The sequence below is a fragment of the Sycon ciliatum genome, chromosome 1 (assembly GCF_964019385.1).
Source record: "Sycon ciliatum chromosome 1, ocSycCili1.1, whole genome shotgun sequence".
In the NCBI taxonomy this organism is placed as follows: domain Eukaryota; kingdom Metazoa; phylum Porifera; class Calcarea; order Leucosolenida; family Sycettidae; genus Sycon; species Sycon ciliatum.
In genome coordinates this window covers 33,084,276-33,106,855 of record NC_088643.1, presented here as the reverse complement: position 1 = coordinate 33,106,855, position 22,580 = coordinate 33,084,276, and the positions used below count along the sequence as shown (strand labels likewise).

Genomic DNA, 22,580 nt, shown 5'->3' with positions numbered 1-22,580 from the left:
GATAGGGACCGTGCATGTACAGTGAAACATGTCAAGGCGACCACTCGGATAAGGCGACCACTCGGATAAGGCGACCACTCGGATAAGGCGACCACCTGTCCAAGAAGACCATTGCAACCAGGACCAAGGGATGCTATTTCCAGTCAAATCACCCTGCATAAGGAGACCACCTGGTTACAGAGATCACCTTTTGAAGGTCCCTTGAGTGGTCATCTTAGATAGGTTTCACTGTAACAGTCAGGGTGAATGGAGAGTCTCCACAAAGGCTTACGCGACTGCTGGCCCAAGCACCCAAAAGTACCATTGGCCACATCCACTGAAGCAGGTCAAAAATTACCTTTATGTTTCAACCCCTATAAAGACGCTGCAGTCATGTATGCAGGTAGCAGAACTAAATGAACACAGTCACAAAAGGTGAAAACACGGCGAACACAGAATGCTACTACGGCTTAAGTTGAGAGTACTAAGTGCTAACACAAACCATAGGAATATGAATCATGAAGCAGCAATATGAGAACTGAGAAAAAGGGACGAACACAGAATGATATGAGCGCCTGCCTAACACTAAGCGGAAACCACCGTGCAAATTGATGGGGCAACAAAGCGGGCAAAGTAGATAATAGAGAAGTTCTGCAAAACGAAAATGCGTACAAACTTTCGCTCTACGTCATGAAGTGAGAAACTTCGCACGAACTTTCGCAACTTTGGATGCGAAACTTGCAGGGAATGCGAAATGAACTTTCGTGAGAAGATTCGTGAGATCAGTCAGGTCAACGGGTTCACCGCGTACGTGCACTCGGGCAAGTGCAAAACTACGAAAATTTGCAGAACACAAAGATCGCGCGAGATTTTGCACACATTTTCGCAAGGTCCGTCGCGAAACTTAGGGCGAATTTTAGTTGTGCAGAACCTCTCTAATAGCTAAAATGTGTCTACACAAACGGGTGAATTCAGCCATGTTCGTCAAAAACATGTACCCACACACAGAAAATCAAATCCGACTTGATGAACGAAACTGTGTTGTTTGCAGCACAATGGCCTGTGGTTGATATTATACTCAATGGGTTAGATTTCACTTTCCACAACTGGTTATGTCATGTATTCATGTAAGGAAGTACTAACTTGACAAGCGTGACATCTAATAACGAAGCTGGACAAATACAACTGAGCCAGCAACACAAAGTAGCCTAAATGACAAGAGAAAAGATACGAGAATGTATGGACTGCACGCTGGATCAGCGAAAAGCGTATAACACAACTAGGGAAGGGAAGGGACGTTGAGTTTACCGACTGCTGACATCTGCACATGATCAGAGAGCGTTATCGTATCGCCACCGCCATGCCCTAGACAGTCGACAATGGCTCCGTTGGTCCCCAACCAAGAAGTTACGTAAGAGCATCACCTCACAGTATGGCACTGTATCAAACATGAAAGCATACAAACACAAGAGTTGAGAGACACAGAACCAGTTATTTAATTTTTTTTAAACGTACATGTAATGAAAAGCGGTTTAATGGTCTCCAGATTCTCCACACCTTCCTTTGAGGAGCAATGCAGGGAAAGGATACAAAATAACATAGAGAAGAGAAAGGAAAATCTGGGTGGCATGTTGCTTTACATCATCGTGTTGTAGTTTGAGCGATATGACAAATGGACTTACCCAAGTTGTCTCGCTCTGGGCAAGCCCCATTTGCCACCCCGAGGCTCTGAAGAGCGCCAAACAGGAAAGCAAATCTGGCAGTGACTGGTAGCTGAAGCTGTTTATGTGCGGGAGAACATTTTTCGAACCAACAACTTGGGCGTTTCCGGTTTAGCGGGAGGTCACCCATATCTATTCTGTACACCAGTATGAAGGACATGTAAGGCACCCCCATACACAACAGCAGCCTCAGCAACTACACAGTCTGCAGTAAAAAAAGTCTGAAGAAAAACATTGACTGTCACCACCAGGACTCGAACCAGGGACCTTCGCTTGAGGCCAGCGATGCTCTAACCACTGAGCTATGGTGTAGCTGTCATCCCAGCAGAGACCGTTCAACATTTTCTTCAGACTTCGTAACTCACACTTCCTGTGAATCCACACAGGCGGGTGGGACGCAGCCCTCACTGTAACCCACACACTTCACATACAAACTAGCATGCAGGGAGCCCCAAGTCATGAAATATTCACTGGTTTGAGGGAAAGATGCGAATTATTATTAATATTATTACGAAGTCTGAAGAAAATGTTGAATGGTCTCTGCTGGGATGACCGCTACACCTTAGCTCAGTGGTTAGAGCATCGCTGGCCTCAAGCGAAGGTCCCTGGTTCGAGTCCTGGTGGTAACAGTCAATTTTTGTCTTCAAACCAGTGACTATTCTATGACTTGGGGCTCCCCGCGTGCTAGTTTGTACGTGAAGTGTGGGTTACAGTGAGAGGGCTGCATCCCACCCGCCTGTGTGGATTCACAAGAAGTGTGAGTTACGAAGTTTGAAGAAAAATTTAATGTTGAACGGTCTCGGCTGGGATGACGGCTACACCATAGCTCAGAAGTTAGAGCATCGCTGGCCTCAAGCAAGGGTCCCTGGTTCGAGTCCTGGTGCTGACAGTCAATTTTTTCTTCAGACTTTTCCCGTTCGAATCTTTCCCTCAAACCAGTGAATATTTTATGACTTGGGGCTCCCGCGTGCTAGTTTGTACATGAAGTGTGTGGGTACAGTGAGGGCTGAGTCCCACCCTCCTGCTGCCTGTGTGGATTCGCAGGAAGTGTGGATTCACAGGAAGTGTGGATTCACAGGAAGTGTGGATTCACAGGAAGTGTGAGTTAAGAAGTCTGAAGAAAATGTTGAACGGTCTCGGCTGGGATGACGGCTACACCATAGCTCAGTAGTTAGAGCATCACTGGCCTCAAGCAAGGGTCCCTGGTTCGAGTTCTGGTGGTTACTAGGGCTGAAAGGAATTTTCGAATTATTCGAATATTCGAAATATGCAGACCGGATAAAGAATTTGTAACATAGAAATTGTGGTCACAAGTTATGCGATAGAGTCCACCAACTACAAATCTGTAAACCAGATTTTGAACAGTCATAACTTGTGACCAAAATTTCCATGTTACACATTTTTTCCTTGGCTCACCATCTGAGTTCTTAATGCACACCGGAAAAAGAATATTCTTTGTTTAGGTGGAATAGGAATATTCGTAAATGTACAGAAACTCACCTTTTTGATAATGAATATGCTTATGCGGTGCAGAATATGTAGGGCTGAAACGAACATAAAAATTGAGTACTACAGTCCATTTCAAAACTATAGACGCGTAGGGTTTTTGAAATAATTATTTCCAATTTGGCTGGACCTTTTTGAGAATAGTTTTCGGAATATTGCTCAGGACCGCTCCACAATTACTCTCATATAGTTTCTAAACGATTGGATAACAGACGCCCAATTTGGTGGGGGTGGGGGGAAAATTATGCACAAAGTGATCACAGATGTTATGTGGTATAGATGCTGGCATACCGGTTTTTGCCTAGGTACGCGTCTATAGGGCTTGAAATGCCGGACTGTAGTATTCAAACGTTTTTGATGTTAACGAACGAACGAACGAACTTCTCTAACATTCTCCATAAAGCTCATCAGCCAAGAATTCAGAAGTCGTCAAATTCAAGCAGCCTGTTGCACTTAGAAATCGAATACTTGATTTTGGCCTCAATGGGGAGTTTAGGTACCCTGCAAACCGAATCCGCAAATAAAAAGAGTAAACGACTTGCATGCTCTGCAGAGGGAAGCCGACAAAGTGACCCTTTTTTAGGCATTTCATCAACAGCCATTGTTGTGACCTAAACCCAATCTCCAATCACTGCCATGCGCATTTCAGGAATAGGTCGATCGCCACGGAAAACCACACCAAACGTTCACAAAACTCCACGTTTTTCACTGAAGACGCATTGGATGTCCTAATAAAACGGATAGAAAACCTCGTAATGGCTGACGAAGAAGAAGAAAATTGTCGAACTTCCAACGCGCACTGCAAAAGGAGTGCAAGAGCTTCCCCAGGGAAAGTAGGCAGGTCGGATTCAGTGATGCTTTTGCTGTCGATTGACGTCAGTTCCAGCAAGAGTACATAACCCCCCAGAGTGTGCAACGCCTGATCCAGCTCTGCATAGGGTCTTGGTCGAGCGGAATCGGATCTTTGCGTCATAATACCGTACACATCTGAGGGGAACCCGGGGAGTCGCGGGTGCTCTTGGATCAAAAACAATGGTGCCCTGCCTCGAGACCGGCCTTGCGCTGGTGTGAAGTGTACGCATGACATCAGAAGATCCGATTCCGCTCGACCAAGACCCTACACAGAGCTGGATCAGGCGTTGCACACTCTGGGGGGTTATGTACTCTTGGTTCCAGGTGTTCGATTTGTAAGTGCTGTTGCACGGGGACTCACTTTCGCACCACTGGCTGATGGACTAATAAGCGCACATACAAATGTGTACGGATACGCCATACATGTACCGTAAAGTAACGCGAGAGCGCCCCGTCTCGCGAGAGCGCCCCACCTTGATTTTACAGCCAGAGAAAGGAAAATCGTATGGCAGAGTGCAACGGAGTTTGTACGATGTGAGAACCTTGTGTACTAAGGTCACGCTTGGCAGGGTTTTGTGTGGAGCTTGTGTCCGCTCGAAGGTACGGATTGACTGCAAAACGTGCAATATGTGTACAAGGTTCATGTCGTATGACCTACAGACTGCAGACCACCTCCACAATACGACCACGAAAGGATGAGATGGTGGGGCGCTCTGGCGGTACTTTACGGTACATGTACTCTGATAGGACCATACTGACCAAGCACCTAAATCTCAATCCCTTGACAAGACATAAGACCTGGAAAATCCCTGGATTTCTCTCATAATCCGCGGATGGCACAAAAACAAGTGAAAAAGAGCTTTTCCCGCCAAAAAACATTCGATGGCACAGGAATTCTAGACTCCGCGTACAGCTCAGTTCGACCGTGCAGTGCAGTTCCATCAGTCGGCCTGTCGGTGCAGATCATGCAGGCTGGTCAGGCCTTGAAAGTGCTGTGCACAGTTCGAAGTGCGAGTGCGCACCGTACATATTTTTAGGAAAAAAAACTTGGACATTGGATGCGAGTCCCTGGAGTTTTCAGGAACAACCTGGACCAGACAAAAAATGTGACTTTTCCAGGAGCTTGCTTGAAATCCCCGGGAGTATTGTTGATTTCCCGGGATGTCCCCGGGCCAATGGGAGGGTTGGCCTGTATGTAAGACGTACAACTCGTGTATGACAGACTCTTCAGCAGGTCCCAACAGAGCTAGCCTCGCATACTACATGAGCCAGAGCACGCTAAAATATGACCACAGACCAAAAATTCGATTTTCAGTTTTTTGTTTAAAAATGATCTAACACACCTAATGTTCAGTGTCTGAAAGTTTTGGATTGATCGGACATGTCTAAGTGTTGCTACAATGGTATTATATGCAGCACTGTTGAAATGGCGAAATTCTATGTACAGCAATGGGATTGTCATTTTTGCACACAGTTGATATGCCCCTTGGTTCATCCTTTCCGGGTCAATTCCTCTGTCCAGGGTCTTATAGCATGAGCTGACAGGTACTCAGCCACATCCAAATTGTCTATAGGCAGCTGAGCTGCTTGTCCGGAATGCCTCCTGTTTGGAGCACCACTGGAGAACCGCCAGCGAAAACACGGTCAACATCTGTAGCTGGCGGAAGAAGTTGGTACTCCATGTCCTCTCCATCACACTCCACCTGTACTTTCAGATATACAGTGTACACTGCTGCACACAGTCTTCCTCAACATACTAGACGTCGCACTCATATTCCCCACACCAAAGCCCATCTGCACACGGTTTCTCCGCTCGCCAGAGAGTACTGCTTTCGCTGCATACTGCTCATGCTAGCGATGTTCCGCATAAGGGTACTCAAATTATCGACTTGAGCAAGTTGAGGGAGCAGCAGAGTCCATTGATTGTTTTTGCACTTGCAACCAATACTGGCATTGTCCCGGATATGTGCAGCGATGTCCATTCTGGCCAAATCATCGGCCGACTCACCTCCCAAGTCAGTGTCGATGCCAATCGCTTGCCAGGCTGTCATCAGAGTAGAATTCCTCGTCACTGCAGATCGTGGGACTACCAGCATCAATTCTTTTTACGCTCGATGAAAGTGTCGCCCTCAAATGACTCGTCGCTGTAGCCATCATCGTCTTCCTTCTGTTTCCGACCCGAATCCTCAAAATAGTTTATCCTGCGCATGGAGTGCGATGATGTCGTCTTCTTCCGCTCCGCAGTACATTACTACTACTAGGCTCTTCTGTCGATACATCGATGACGATCAGTTTTAGGCGACTCAGCGCAACATGGAATACAAACTCAAACAAATAAACTTACTTGCAACAAAGAATTGCATCCGGAACAGTCCAGTCGACCGAGCTCCGCGAGGAGAACAACAACAGCGACTCGCGTTGCACTGCACTTCGTATTTTTTGCCGCGGAATTCAAATCACGATTATCTCGACTTTTTCAAAAAAAGCTGTGGTCATGTTTTAGCGCGCTCGGGCTCACATACTTTGCGTCCTAGTTTTCATACATGTTTACACAGGACTTGTTCGCTTGACAGGTACTTCAGTAGGTTGACAGCGTGGAGGAGGCTGTTTGCAGGGAGGGAAGCCTGGTTTGGTGGCACTAAGCACATACATTTCTGAGTGCAATAAAATTAATAATTTCAATAATAATTTACTGCACATGCATCGTATTAGTGGGGCCGCAGGAGTCAACTTCGGATAAGAAGTGCCTCGGATGTACTCGTACTCACTCGTACGCGGGCAATACCGGCTTGATACATGACCTCACGGCTGACGCCGTTCGGTCATGTATCAGCCAGTATTGCCCTTGTACTCGTGCAGTAGCTCATTTATTGTAAGCTTGACTCAAACATTCCAGAAAATGGAGAGAAACCTTTCCGACTTTCTCAGTCTCCCGACACACTTGTTCAGTGGTAAACGTCGTTTGTGGTTTTGAAATTCTCTATTTCTTTACGATATCGATGGTGTTGTTGTTCGTGATTGAGCACTGCGTGTAGGAACAGGAACTGAAACTGGGATGGGCTCCACGACTTCATCTCGAACGCATTCAGTTCGTCAAGTACATGTAGTTCGTCGGCTGCCCACCAACGCATCGATATCAATGTCAAGGTTGCATTCACCTGCTGAGGTGGCTGGAACAAGTAAGTTATTGTCCGCTCAGTTACATGCGCGTGTGTGTGGTCTGTCATTCTCGTGCTTTGTAGTTTGTAGTCAGATCAAGTTGCTGTTTGGTGTTTCAAATTTGAAAATCCGAACAGTAGAAACTTGATCTGATCACGAACCACAAAGTACAAGAATGACAGTCCGCATGCGCGTACATGTAACTGAGCGGGCAATAACTTGCCGGGCAATACCGAGAAATACAGACCGCTGAGCAAGAGCGCTCATTGGCTGTAGTACAGGCAACCCTCACGTGACATGCAATAAACTATCGTATTTCCCCGAATATAAGTCGCACCTTTGTACACTAAAATTCAAGGGCAAAAGGGGGGGGGGGGGGTGCGACTTACAATCGAGCATGACTTACTATTGAAGTCAATAAATCAATGTGGCTCAAACCTGAAAAAGGAGGTGCGACTTATAATTGAGTGTGATTTATAATCGGGGAAATACGGTACATACTTTCCCCGAGTTCCCCGAGGGGGTACATCTTATCCGAGTTCCACTGTATAAGCCGCACATGCATGTGAACTCGTGACGTAGATCAGACAGCAACAGAAGAAATGTGTAGAAAAAGATCTTTAGATGAAGATGAATTTTATACCTTTTAGAACTGTGTGAAGTTGTGTTGTGTCGGGGTTCCCCAATCCAAACTGCACGTGAACTCGTGACGTAGATCAGATATCAACAGAAGAAATGTGTAGAAAAAGATCTGTAAACAACCCCAATTGTGATGAAAGGGGTATGATGCTAGTATTTGACGAGCCAGAAAACCAGTACACTACAATTCACACATAAGCCTGTCTTGTGTAGAAGCCTGCGAAATTTCCCCAAAAACATCGTTAGGATGTTAAGAATAGCTATGAAAAGTATGAATGCCGCAGACATCACCACGCAACATGACAATTTGTTCAAGGTTTGGTTTTGTGTGTTTCCAAAATCGATTTTCACGCTCCGATCATCAGTGGAAATACGGAACTAAAGAGATCAAGGGAAAAAACAAAGGTTAAAAATCCAAAGAAGTGTGACACATGACGGGTAACTTGTGGTAAGTATTACAAAAAGTGAGAACTAAAATAAAGAGTAAGTGTGACAACCGGGCATGAACAGTGCAGAAACAGCTCATGAACACGGGGTGCAAACTCACGAAAATAACCTAAGTGCTAAAACATGTTCTTTTTGCTTACACAAATCGGGCTTATGCGTACGAATACAAACAGCTTCAAGGACCTTCAAGTGCCCGTTATGCCCAGCAGTTGAAGGTCCTTGAAGCTGTTTGTATTCGTACGCATAAGCCCGATTTGTGTAAGCAAAAAGAACATGTTTTAGCACTTAGGTTATTTTCGTGAGTTTGCACCCCGTGTTCATGAGCTGTTTCTGCACTGTTCATGCCCGGTTGTCACACTTACTCTTTATTTTAGTTCTCACTTTTTGTAATACTTACCACAAGTTACCCGTCATGTGTCACACTTCTTTGGATTTTTAACCTTTGTTTTTTCCCTTGATCTCTTTAGTTCCGTATTTCCACTGATGATCGGAGCGTGAAAATCGATTTTGGAAACACACAAAACCAAACCTTGAACAAATTGTCATGTTGCGTGGTGATGTCTGCGGCATTCATACTTTTCATAGCTATTATTAAACGTTTATCTCCACGTAGATTATTAGGATGTTAAGAAATGATCGTTTCAACCCTATGAGAACCATTTAAAAAAATGGCAAGAAAGAAAGAGGAAAAACAGGTCACACTTACGTATCATATAGTTGCAAACATGCCCATGCGTTTGCAGCAAGCTTTCAAGCCACTTGCTCTGCAAGCTTCCACAGATGAAATAGGGGTTTTCATGAAATGCACGCCAACTCCAGTCGAGATGCACGCACCCTTTACGAAGAGTCCAAAATCTTGCATCAAAATGGTTCCCTCCACTGTATCATGAAAGGCATGCTTCACATGGCAAAACCAAAGCAAACACAAGAAGAGAAAAGAAAACGTTGTAAGAGCCTATCCATATGACTAGTCTTAGACATGTTTATTTTGGTTGACAGCATGTTACAAGGCGGAGGACGCACTGTGTTGAACAAATTGTTGTGGTCAGCACTGTTTTTTTCTCTCCAATACAGTGCGTCCTCCGCCTTATAACATGCTGTCAACCAAAATAAAACATGATGACTCTCAATAGTACTACAAACTTCAGGCTCTTTTAAAAACAACATGGTTTTCACAAGTAAAGTTTCGAATGTTTACTTGTGAAAAGTTGAAAACCATGTTGTGTTCATCCCATCCTGAGTAGTTTGTACTAATATCAAGTGTTATAGATGTGTTGTTGTCTCCAAGGAAACGTTTTAATGTATGCTGCTGATTTGGCTAATATCATAACAATGATAACATACGTTTCACATATACATTATCAGCATGTTCAGCATGTTCAGCCATGGCTATAGATATATACACTCTCAGAAAGAACAATATAATGAGAAACATGGCAACTGATTAAACCTTTTATGTACGGAAAAATGTACGCAGACTGAATTCGACCTCGACTCACCTCAAATTGCACAATTCTCCGAGTCATAACTTTAGTCTCCTTTTGCCGATTTTCAATTTTGGGCTTCCTGGAAACCTCGTCGCAAGAGGAACAAACTGAGCCCACACTTTCCACCACGAAGGTCAAAGCACCAGCGGTACAGGCCAGTGTCTTAGTTGCAATGCCAGTATTCTGACAAAAGTCCTTTTGTGTCAGCCATTTCGCTCTCCTTGCTCGTAACAACTTCATTTTTATGAACTGCCACGAGTATGTTTGCTATTTTTAAAGTGTTTCCACATCACTGCATCCACAGAAAGATGGGGAAATCCCTCATTCAAATCTGCGCACATGGCTATTGAGTGACTTTTGCCGTGACTCGACTTTCGAGCTTCGTAACCCGGGAACCGCACATCGAAACGCTTCCGTGATTGTTTCAATGGACAGCTGGCAGTTTTTTCTTCGACCTACATATTTTAGGTTTTCGGAAATAACCCATAAATGACTGAGTTACGATTGATCGAAATTGGAAAAGTTTCGATCCCAGGATATTGAAAGTTGTACAGTCCGTACACAAAGGTTTAAAAAAAATGGTGTGAACATGCTTGTTTCAGATGCATATCTGCTTGTTGTCTTATCTGAACCCCCCCCCCCTGGAAAACCCCTCCGCCCCAAAGGGTGCAGATAATCTGCATTCTCCTGTACTTGATTACGGCATAGATCTACGCCAAGTGCACATGTATGACACATGCATGCACAGTACATGACACATGCATACACAGTACATGTACTTGTACAAGATTGACTTTCAAGTGAAATGGACGCAGTTCTTTCTCTCTACAAGACCTCTGACAACACTTGAAACCACAACAAGAACTTTACCTAATGGAAAAATAATGTTATTAATGCGATTAATAGTATAAGTGAAGCGGACATTACAAAATGATGAATGAGAATACATGTATCTAAAATGGTTGTTCCTAATCGATTTTCTTGAGACTATCATCAGGGAAAATCGTCTCACAATAGAGGCTATACGGAGAAACAAACTACTTATAGGTTAATGGATAGTGGGAAGTATACAAGGTAAGGTGTGAAAAAAAACTAAAGTGGGAGAGAAGACGAAAGAAATTAGAAGAAAAGATGTGAAAAATAATGGAATAGATGGAATAGATGTCTTTCGAAAATGAATCTGATCACTATTATATAGGCGATGTATTACTATAGGCTATGTATTACTATAGACGACTATTACTATACGCTATAACTGTGTATACTTAGTTATGGAGAAGTCGCAACATCTCAGTTCGTACTTAGGTATGGCAAATGAAAATGAATTTGACCAATTGATCATTATAGTCGATATACTACTATAGCCGGCAACCCTATAGGCAATACGCACTGCAGCACTGGTCATCTCTACAACCCACCTACTCCATTGACCTACTCCATTGATTGCTCAGGGTTACCTTAATAGGGGATTCACACGACGCGCAAACTCACGTGTGTGGTACTCTTTTTCCTCGTGTGACCCAAGCACGTGCAAAATCTTGATAAACTGTTACTTGCTCGGGGAGTCCTAGGCCCACGCTAGTCCTTTGCGCGCGTGTAAAAACAGCGAATGTACTTGAATATGGTACTCAAGTTACATGAGTACACAGACGCATGCGAGTTTTGGCCGAGTCTGTTTTCTGTGTGAATCCGATGGGCAGCTTGTCCACTTTTACACAAACGTGTTTTCGTTCATATTCACGTACCCTATAACTGTGACACACTGCCAACACCGCCCACACCCACACCCCCCCCCCCCCACACCCCCCCCCCCACCCCCACACCCACCCCCCCCCCCCCCCACACCCACCCCCCCCCCCCACCCCCACCTTCACCATTTAATTAAGTACTGCAATTCACTTCACCTTGAGAACATAATAGGGAGGTTTCACTCTACATAATTACGTATGAAAATCATGCGCCGGGGAGCGAGGGTAACTTTCACACGTAATGGGCCATTCACACTAAGCCCAAAACGTGGCGTACGTGACGTTTTCGTCCGGATAGCCATGACAACATGGAACGTGGCGGGAAAATCGTACCCCAGATACGAAAACGTAGACGACGTATCCAGACCCCTGTACCGAGCTTCGTTCTGTCGTTCCCAGCAGTTTGTGTCCAAAAGAAGCTGTACACACAGCTGTACGAGCAGCGTGTACATGCCTGTGTGAATGCACCTGCATGAAAACGACGTCTGCCAGTACGTCGTATTCGAAAACGTGACGCGTATTGTAACGTAGTATGAATAGCCTATAAATCTCTCTGCGGATTTCCATAGGAAAGCTCGTTAAGATTCTGCAAAAAAACAGATTCTGCAGATCCTGATTAAGATTCTGCAACAAACCAAGAAGACGCTATGATCGGGACAAGGAATCTTCATTATTCACCACGTTTGCGCTGAGCTGCGATCATTGCGCTTTGTTGCAGTGTGCTCCAAAAAAAAAAAAATCGGCCACAAAAGTCCCAGCTGTGACGGCCTTGAAGTGATACTGTAGGCAGAAGCCCAAGTCGACCAGAAGCCGTTTTCAATGTTCGACAGGCGCGAAGGAAAGTAATAGTTTTAGGCGGTTTTGGGCAGCTAAGGCCGCGGTCACACACAATAATGGCAGATGTGGAAGTCCCACTCTGGCAGCCCCGCCAAGTGCATGTGTGACCGCGGTCTGAGATGTCATTTTTGGACCAAAAAAGCGTTTTTCAAGGCTTCTCAAGGCCTTTCAGCGATTTTTTCAAAAATTCAAGAACTGCCCTGTATGAACAATGTCCCTCTCCCTCTCCCTCTCCCTGTCTCTGTCTCTCTGTCTGTCTGTCTGTCTGTCTGTCTGTCTGTCTGTCTGTCTCTCTCTCTCTCTCTCTCTCTCTGTACTTCATGTCTTAGTTGTGCTAAATTGTTGCACTGCAGTAGCTGACCGTTCACAATATAGTTTAATTCAAGGATGGCTGTTCACAAATGGTATCCATTAGTCCTTTCTCTCTTTTATCTAATTGGCTAAGGAGGGGGCCTGCATCATTAGAATCAGTGTCACAAATTCTATAGAAAAAAAGAACAGAACTAAGTGCTTGGCAAGCATATAGCCAGCAACCTACCACAGAGGACATTGGCAACAGGACCCAGCTGCAATATCCAAAGATAGCATTGAGGCGCGCAGCGTAATAGTTGGTTTGAATGGTGCTAATGGTGTTACCAGATCCTGCAGGAGGCAAAGGTCAAGGTCCAATGAACTTAATTAAAAGCTTATTTTTCAAGTATGTGTATGTCACTACCCCCCTCCCCAGTATGTGTATGTCACTACCCCCCCCCCCTCCCCAGCACAAATATACATAGATTTACAAGTACCGTAACCCCCCCCCCCCCGCTGCAAACGCCCACTTCGCTGCAAACGCCCACCCCAGCGGGTCCATACTATTTTCGTCTTTTTCAGGTCAATATAGTTGTAGAAAACTGGCATTGAGGTCGAATGCGTACGAGAACGACTATAATGCCTACAAACTGGCTATGTCTTACCAAGAGGCTCTGCAAAAGCGATTGTCATTATCTTGCTGCAAAGAAAAAAACTTCGGTCGAGATTTCCTTTCATATGATGAATGAGTCGTCTTTGTTATTAGTTCGTTCTTCATGAAGTAATGCCATAGAATCCATCTGGTTTTCAAATCATGAAATTTCTGCAGTGCCACGATGCCGCGCTTTCAGAATGGAACGGTGATTGTTCTGACGAAGCGTCATTCAACGACTTGACCGGTCGCAGTATTGCAGTTGCAAGTCGAACAGAGGGGATGTCACAGAAGCTACACCTACAAAGTCGCTGCTAACTTGTTGAAAACTCTGAAGTGCTCGAGAAAAACCCTTGCCATTGCGCTTTGCGTGATTTGGAAATGATGGCTTGAAACACCGTCAGAAGTGTATTTGGTTCCTGCAATAGCCTGTTCTTCTCTACCTGGTTCTTCCGAAGTAACTCCCGTTTGGATTTGCGAAATTTAACAACCAACATCATAAAATCACTAGGAGCTAGCTCGTAACTAGTGCCCAAAAACATTTCGAAACCCGGAAAATGTACATAGTTTACCGTAGCAAAGCACTCCTCGCGTTACGGTACGAGATGCACTTTCGTACAGTAGGGGTGAAAGTGCATGGGGTCAGTGCGTATAGGCCAGCAGATCTTGCAAAAATGGGGTGGGCGTTTGCAGCGGACTTTACGGTAATAAGGCATCGCATGGGATGCAACGGCCTATGAATGGCACTTGCAAAAGCCTCTGCTTTTCTCTCTCCCACCACCACCACATGGACACACAAACAAAACGATACAATGACAACATGAACAAAAATCAAAACAAGAAACATGCTACCCCCATCCTGGGACAGTAACAGTCAGGGCTCACCACGAACATACAAAATTCAAAAATCGTCTACCACCATTTTGAAAAAATGGCGACGGCTGCGGAGGCCAGAGTTTCTACTACTGCTACGCACCCGACTTCATGCTGATCGATGTACAGCAATGTACAGTCTAGTCCAGGGAGTCGTAAAATACTGGTATTTTGCGACTCCCTGGTCTACTAGTAGTCCGTACAGCGAAGGGCCAGTGCCGAAGTGAATCTTGTTTGATGCTGGGGAAAGACACGCGGAGAAGACGTCCTTTCTCCAAGCCATCTTCGTCATATTTCTCAATCCGCTGATGCGTGTCGACCGAGATATGTTCGTGAGGTACTGGTGAACTCGAGTCCTGGCATCTACAATACTAGTAATTTGCCGCGCCTAACTAGCCAATCGGTTGTCAGAAGAACTCAGCGTTTCCTAATGGCGACTCGGCACACTCTTTTCTATTTGGCCTAGCAGCTTTCATGCTGCGAGATGCTGCGAGTGGGGAGTTTCCTAGCCACAAATGAATTCTTCAGTCATGACCATGATCACAAGTGACTGGTATGATCCCTGGCTGGCCTGAGTCCTTAGCTTGAGTCAACACGAAAGTAAACTCTTCAATTGGAACGCTTGCTGTCTCCTCGGTCCTTTCTTGCTGCACTTGCAGATCTGCGCACGGCTGCCAGGTTTTGTTGGTGCGCGCGGGAACGCATGGCTACCTTGATGTCTTCAAAAAAGTCGAACCGCGGTTCTACTTGGCCGATTCTCACCGTCGATGGCTCATTTTCTCGGTCTTGGAATTCTCTATCGGTTTACCGTCCCCAATTTCTAATTTTCTATTCATTCACTTGTTCGCACGTCTTCGAGTTTGAGTGATTTCACCATCAGATCTCAGCCAAACGAAGGCCAAACCGAAAAAATTCGAGACGGTAACCTACACACCTTCTGAACGCGAATCCACAATGGCCTCATGTCTAAAACCACGAATACAGCTAAGGTAAGCTCAAAAAATCCCACAATTGCAAGAAACGGACCGTTTTGCCGTGCACTGGTGGTCAAATCCGAATGACCGTAATTGACGCGTTGCACAGTCATGGTGAGCCCTGACATTGAATGTAGGAACAAAGATGTCTTGCAAACATCATTGCAGCATGCTGAAGCTGCAGTTTTCAGTGTCAGTGCTGATAAACACATCCAGTCAAGTAAGTACACAAAGCACAACATGCAGACAAGTGACCTAGATACGCACGATCTCGAGTCGGTTTGGCAACGACAATCTCAGGATCATCTGGAGGTGCCTTGATAGCTGCAACTTGCTTGTAACTGACAAAGTCTGGGCACACCATGTGCTGAGGTTTCCGGTACCGTTTATCTCTGCATATGCACAAAGACACACCAAGACCTGGCTGATTTTAACTACAGTGAAACTTGCTTTTACTGGACCCTGCATCAAGCGGACTCCTGTGCAGATAGGACCAATTTTTATGCACAGGTGGGCTGCAATAGAAAACTCACCGCAACAAGCGGAATACTGTCAAGCGCGGAAAGCAGGACAGATTGCAGATTGCGTGCACCAAATCCAGTTCTTACCAGTCACAAGAGAACCCCTCCGTACCATACCGTACACACTTTCACACGCACAGAAGCTTTTAGCAGGCCGCGGGGCTACCCTACAATTGCAGTCTGTACAGCATGGACTGCATGCAACACAGGTGTATGTGTGACACAGGGGTACATGCGACACAGGGGTACATGCGACACAGGGGTACATGTGACACAGGGGTACATGTGACACAGGTGTATGTGTGACACAGGGGTACATGCGACACAGGGGTACATGTGACACAGGGGTACATGCCACACAGGGGTACATGCGACACAGGGGTACATGTGACACAGGGGTACATGCAACACAGGGGCACATGCCACACAGGGGTACATGTGACACAGGGGTACATGTGACACAGGGGTACATGTGACACAGGGGTACATGCCACACAGGGGTACATGTGACACAGGGGTACATGCCACACAGGGGTACATGTGACACAGGGGTACATGCCACACAGGGGTACATGTGACACAGGTGTATGTGTGACACAGGGGTACATGCAACACAGGGGTACATGTGACACAGGGGTACATTCGACACAGGAGTACATGTGAAAGCGTGATGAATCGTGTTACGATTAGCATTGCGTCTGGAACTAGCCAGGGTCCACAGCGCTTTATACCCAAAGCTATGCAAAAGATGTTATATTAGTAGCGTCTGCTGCTAGCCAGGGTCCACAGCGCTTTATTCCTGAAGCTAGGCAAAAGATGTTACATCAGCAGCATCTGGCGCTAGCCAGGATCCACAGTGCTTTATTTTGTATCTGTGTGCGGACGGCCGTCGTCACGCGACGCGGCATGCCTGGTGCGCTACCCAGTACATGTCCCGTACCGTGCCGTCGAAGATAACTGGCCACCAGCGCTCATCCACATATTTAAATAGGGCTTTCAACAGCAGGGTCATGACGTGAAGCAACCTGGTGGAATGTGTGTTGCAAAAGAAGGCCGATTAGGCTACCGGGGATCACACACACTCATGGGTCCTTCTTGCTACATGTGTATGTATGCGAAGCGTATCGCGGGAATGCATGCAGGGCGATAGCGCAGGTTCGAATCCCATGTTATGTGTAGAAAAACATTTTTTTAAGAAAGAAAGCTATGGCAATAGACCTTATTCGATAACGTGATTTTTGGACTCGCCTCCAGGGATTTGTCGTAAGCTAGGACACGCGTACGAGAAAGGAGTGGCAAGAAAGGCCCAGTTTGTACAAGGGAGTAGTAAAATACCGGTATTTTCTACTCCCATGTTCGCACGCAGAGTCCACTGTGCACTGAGTGCAGGTCTCTTGCCACTCCCTGGTTCCCGGAACCCCGGTTCACATGATTGTGACGTTTATCGAATAATCTCTATAGCGTGAACCGAGAGAGCTGCCAAGCTCAGTGCCCTGGCTACGCTTTCTTGTACTTAGGTCATCGAGCGTGTTATTCGGACTGCTAGAACATCTTTGCGATACGATTATCATGTACATGTTCTTGTATTGCAGACGTTTCTAGCAGTTTGAATAACATGCATGATTACCTACAGTCCATTCAGAAAAAAATGAACTTCTAGCTTTTGGCCATAAATGGGTCAAACGTTGAGTTTTTTTAGAATTTTTTTCTGCAATCCCATATGGAATCCTCTTCCAATTATGTTTCTGAAGTTTTTTTGTCCAAAAAGCAAGCCATAGCAAGAATAGGATTTCGGCCAGGTTTTGCCCCAAAAGCACTGAATTGGGAAAAACCATCAAAATCCAGGCCGTTTGACCCCGCCTGCAACAGTGCATTCTGCGGTTCGAACCCCAGTTCAGGCACCCTTTTTGGACCCTTTTTCAAATTTCAAAGTTCGCAGCACTGCACTGTGTACGATGAAATCACGAAAAATCGCCAAATACGGGAGCTCGCCAGAGCCAGGACCCATTTTTTTATGAATGGACTGTACAATGTAGGTTAAAAAAAAAGGAAAGGCAAGTGCCCTGAGCTTAGCAGCTCTCTCGCTAGAGTACACGGCATGTATTAAAAGTCCCAGAGAAAAGTATTGAAAATCACAATCCAAATTGGAAAAGTCTAGAGGACTATACTTTTGAAATGTGCTGTAAACCTCGTTCTGCCTTTTGCATAATTTTTACACACAATATGGTTTCTTCCTTTACAACGCCCTCAAATCAATGATTATGATGTGTACTTGTGTGCATTCTATACAGTACTTACAAGTACGATTTGAAGACAAAATCTTCAACCGAAGGGTCGTCCGATATACCTTTACGCAACAGAGCAGGTTGAGACTTAGACTTAGACTTAGTGAAAATACATCGCAATTGCCTTCCAGCTCCACTTTCTCGACAGATTGTTCGAGCAAAGACGTTCATGTTGAAAATCTGCCCTGCCGGCTGCGATCTGGTGAATAGTCAGTTACAATGAATTATAAAATACTCAATGCTGTACTAGGCCAGCTACTGCTTACTATACTAGCACTTCAAAAAAGTCTCAGACTTCTTTCGTTCGTCCAGATTATCTTTTTGAATAAAATGCTATGGGCATATGGGCATGCATGGCCGTGCTTTTTTGGATCTTTGGAATTACAGTATTATTAATTTTTTTGAATTTGTTTCCATGCATTTTGCAAATTCGGCAATTTTCGCATAATTTTGCAAAATTCTTCCTTTTTAGGCCTCGTTATACACGACAACGATTGAAAAACGTTTTCAAAAGAATACGCTTCCACAGATTTTGATAAGAGCGTTTACACGACAACGCTGAAAAACGTTTCAAAAACGTTTCAAACGAAAAACGGCCTCAAAGTGTTTTTCAATCGTTTTCGTTCCGTTTCGGCAAAAACGTTTTTCTAGTACGAGCCTTGTACTCAAAACATGCCGCCGCCGCCCGCCGGCCTGCGCCGCCGCCAGGCCAACTTTTTGCACGTGACCATTGCGCGCCGAAAAAAGTGTTCCAGTGTTCCTAGATCCAGTCCGTGTCTAGAAGTTGCACTTTTATTTGCAACCGCGGGAAATTTGAGAGGTTTGGAGAAGAAAATTCTCAATGGGACTCAAAATTGACAAACAAGACGACGACCAGCGCTCGAGCATAGTACCTTTTCGCCATTCCTTCGTGCATGATACCCATTCTAATTGATAAACACTACCCTCATGTTTCGTTTCATGCGCAACGGACGAAGCGAAGTGTCTTTTTTCGTCCACGAAAGAAAGGTAAGGAAATTGTCGTCTTCGCGACACCCTTCGGATTATTTAGTGGGGCATTGTGGGCCAAGGGTATTTTTTCTTTTTCTTTACAACTGCCCCCAGGTACTGAGACAGCGCTGATATCCTAGGAGTTCTGTTGGTGCAAAATGCCAGGTTACTGACTTCTGGCGAGGTTTGTCCACCCAAAAATATGGGAGATTTCTTGGATAACATACACACATAAATTGATAATACAGTGAATGGTATTGCAGTGGGCATCCAAAACGGTTGAACCAAACAAGTATGGTATGATACCTAGAGGCTAGGAACACAAAAAATCACTCAGGAATTGGACGCAAGTCCCGGGGGCCTTGGTGCGTCATTACATCCGGACATTGAATGTTTGCCGGCGCATGGCTTTTGCTTCACCACTTCATACAAGTTTACGCACTCACTCAATTCGAAAGACTGGAACGAGACCAAACCAAGAGCGAGTTGTGCATTTGTTGGAACAACGTTCGGGCATTGCGAGAAGGATATCAGCAGGGTCCAACAATGGCAGCAACAGCACCAGGTGATGATGGAGTACCAAGGAGCTTGTATCATGCACATTACAGTGAGCAACAAGAGAAACCGTACTGTGGTACGTGAGATCAGAGCCTGGGCAGAATGATTGACACTGTACACGGTGCTACAGCGCCTCAATTGTTCGAGAGAAAACAAACAGACCAGCAAGCACAGATCATGAACTGGTACACAACATTGACAAAGCACAAACCGCACAGCAAAGATACAGGGCATAGCCGAGCGTTTTGTTGCCAATGAATTGCTTGAGAAGGGAGCAGTATTCCTTGTAACATTGCATGGAGTATACGAGAACGCAGAATCAGAACCAGGCGTAACAAGGCAAGACGGCTACTGTACGAGTACAGGGGACAGGCTTGACGATCACTTGCATACTCGCAATTTTGGTACAACCAGGACATTAGGCATCACGTCACACCGAAGTGGCTTCGACACGCTACATTGCATTCATAGCTGTACGGTGAACCTGGTACACGAGCTTCTGTGAAACAGACAGCATGCCAATGACCTGCAAGCACCAACAAACGCAGCCGGTAAAACAAACGCTACATAACTGCCCAACATAAACTTGTACATGCTGATGAGAAGCAAGAATGTGCTTGATGTTGGAAGTTATGCTCGCATATTCGAAAACATGCATGGAAAAACATCAATGACATTGTTCACGAATACAACAGATACATCATACAGGGAGAGAAAGTAATCCTTCCTCCGTTTTGTATACGCGCACGCGCGCGCGCGCGTGGTAGATAAATCCGTTTGGCATGACTTTCGATCGAGGTTGCGTTCACTGTAGAGATAGGTGAACTCGAAGCCAACACCTCTCACTTTCGCTCTACTGCCCCTTTGGGGCCGATGTGATCCTTGTGCCAATTTGTGGTAGTGGCTCAACAGAACAGGACAGGTGTGTGTGTGTGTGTGCGCGTGCGCACATGTGTGTATGTGCGTGCGTGCGTGTATGTGTAAGTGTGGTTTCTGAACTTTTCTCACAATCGTATAAGTTTCATTTTTTCGTGAAAACCCAGCTACACTGTGACCGGTACAATCGCATGTCGTTAACATGGCATGTCGGGTATCCAACAGCACCGCACTGACAGCTTATAGACCTTATATTTAGTATTTATAGTCCTACATGTACTTCAAGTAAATGTAGACAGTCAGCATCATGAAAGTTGTCATTACGTAGAGTTAAATACAAGCCAGTCTCTAGAGATGAGCACGACTGTCTCAGGGTAATACTAGTGATAAATACAGGTACTTCGAAGTACTGTCTTTTTGATCTGTTAACACAAGATGGCTTTCTAGCTTCAGTCGTCCAGAATATTCATTTTATTCTGCGGGTGCCGCATAATTGACACGCAGCTGTACTTGTGCAAGTCTCCAAACGCTACGTAATTGGCCAACATTTACTTGTCCACGGTGATGAGAAGCACGGCTCCTAATTTTTAAATCATGAAAGGATTACATACGCAGGTACATCCACACAATGTGCACTATCCTGACGTCGTGCGCAAATATTCAAAAACATTCACCGAACACAGAGAGGCGCACATACCGTAAAGTACCGCGAGAGCGCCCCGCCTTGATTTTGCCGCGACAGATTTTACAGCCAGGGAAAGGAAAATCGTATAGCAGAGTGCAACGAAGTTCGTACGGTGTGAGCAACTTAGTGTACTAAGGTCACACTAAGCAGGTTTTTGTGTGGAGCTCGTGTCCGCTCGAAGGTACGGATTATCTGCAGAACGTGCAATATGTGTACAAAGTTCGTGTCGTATAACCTACAGACAGGAGACCACCTCCACAATACGACCCCGAAAGGACGAGATGGTGGGGCGCCGTCTGGCGGTACTTTACGGTACATGTAAATACGAAGGAACCACATGCGCAGCAAGGAGATTAGTCATTACTTTACTTATGAGTTGATGGATAGAAGTTTCCTTTCAGCTGACCATTACCACTCATGAAAGCAATAGTGAGTGCTGTTGTTCTGATTCACAGGTATATATTCGGCCATTAGCGCAATGCGTTTTCGAAGCTAGGCACACGATTTGCATGAGGAAATCATGCAAAGATGTGGCATAAGGCCCTACAAACATGACCTAGGTAAAGGGATGCCATTATTTGCATTTGCAGTACTTTGGCATAGGATAATTTGTGGATGATTGTGTTGATCAATTTCACATAATTTCACGACAGGTCATAGTTTATTTAGTGGGGTGTTGTGGGCCAAGGATCTACGACCATCTCTTTTGCATTTCGAACAAGTAGACACTTTCAACAATTCATACAAAAAATGCCTTCAGTGCAAAACATACCGTTCGGACACACCAGGCAGTCCTTTCCAGCCTTGATTTTCAAGTGCAGACGTATCCACGATGACCTTCGAGTGAACTGCGGCTTGGAACACTTTGAATACGAACCACACACTCAAACGAACTAGACCACCGCATAGCTAGTGTATTCACGGAGCCAAAGAAGTCTCCTTCTGCCCCCACAGGGTCTTGGTTAGTTCTCTAGAAGGGACGAGAGCCATACCTAAATTCAATAAATTCTCCAATTCCAAAAGCCTCAAATGAAGGCGTCTTGGTGACTTCGTTTCCCGCGGTTGCAAATAAAATCAGCCCTTGAGTACCCCTTGGCGCACGCCGCACGGACTGTGTACACGATTATCGGTCTTTGTGGTCCACTTCACAACAATAACACACACAGAAGTCGTCTCTGCTGTGAGCACGGTGGCTTGGCAATACACACCCAGAAGTCAGGGGTGGGAGGGTGGGATACAAACTGCACCAACGAAAAGCCACTGCGAAGTGACAGGAATGCGGTCCAGCACAACATTTTTGCGGACGCCAAAAGTTGTGGGGAAATCCCAAAATCGGTGCGATTTTGCATGAGCCCAAATGTTCAGGTTACCCACAAAGACACAAGCTTTCCAACTCTCTTTGGCCGTTGGAAAGCGTACCTTTTCGTGTAAACAGCAAAAACGTTTCGAAAACGATTGAAAACGTTTTTCAATCGTTGTCGTGTAAATGAGGCCTTACAC

At 45.4% G+C, this 22,580-nt stretch overlaps 1 protein-coding gene and 1 long non-coding RNA gene across 3 annotated transcripts; both read right to left on the bottom strand.

Moving 5' to 3' along the window:
• Nucleotides 1-317: 317 nt before the first annotated feature.
• LOC135823608 (uncharacterized) lies at nucleotides 318-18,304 on the bottom strand. 2 transcript variants are annotated; one of them, XM_065336463.1, is made up of 6 exons: nucleotides 17,985-18,304; nucleotides 15,433-15,557; nucleotides 12,914-13,017; nucleotides 9,010-9,201; nucleotides 3,201-3,244; nucleotides 318-1,417 (listed from the first exon to the last, which is right to left on the bottom strand). In XM_065336463.1, the coding sequence occupies exons 1-4, from the start codon at nucleotides 18,140-18,142 to the stop codon at nucleotides 9,013-9,015; spliced, it is 576 nt and encodes a 191-aa protein (XP_065192535.1). In that variant the 5' UTR covers nucleotides 18,143-18,304; the 3' UTR covers nucleotides 318-1,417; nucleotides 3,201-3,244; nucleotides 9,010-9,012. The 2 variants fall into 2 exon arrangements, with proteins under 2 accessions (XP_065192535.1, XP_065192528.1); XM_065336456.1 differs by lacking the exon at nucleotides 3,201-3,244 and having other exon boundaries at nucleotides 17,985-18,303.
• A 1,132-nt stretch (nucleotides 18,305-19,436) lies between these two features.
• Nucleotides 19,437-22,216, bottom strand: LOC135823537 (uncharacterized). The gene is made up of 2 exons (XR_010554726.1): nucleotides 21,853-22,216; nucleotides 19,437-20,045 (listed from the first exon to the last, which is right to left on the bottom strand). It is a non-coding gene; the product is annotated as an uncharacterized LOC135823537 (long non-coding RNA).
• Between the last annotated feature and the right edge of the window lie 364 nt (nucleotides 22,217-22,580).

Excerpts from the sequence above, each read along its gene's own strand:
- LOC135823608 (XM_065336463.1), bottom strand. The coding sequence starts at position 18,142 with ATGAACGTCTTTGCTCGAACAATCTGTCGAGAAAGTGGAGCTGGAAGG. Across the intron at positions 15,558-17,984 it reads TTTGTCTTCAAATCGTACTT|AGATAAACGGTACCGGAAAC; the intron begins GTAAGTACTGTA and ends GTGCATATGCAG. Across the intron at positions 13,018-15,432 it reads TGCCAAACCGACTCGAGATC|GATCTGGTAACACCATTAGC; the intron begins GTGCGTATCTAG and ends TGCCTCCTGCAG.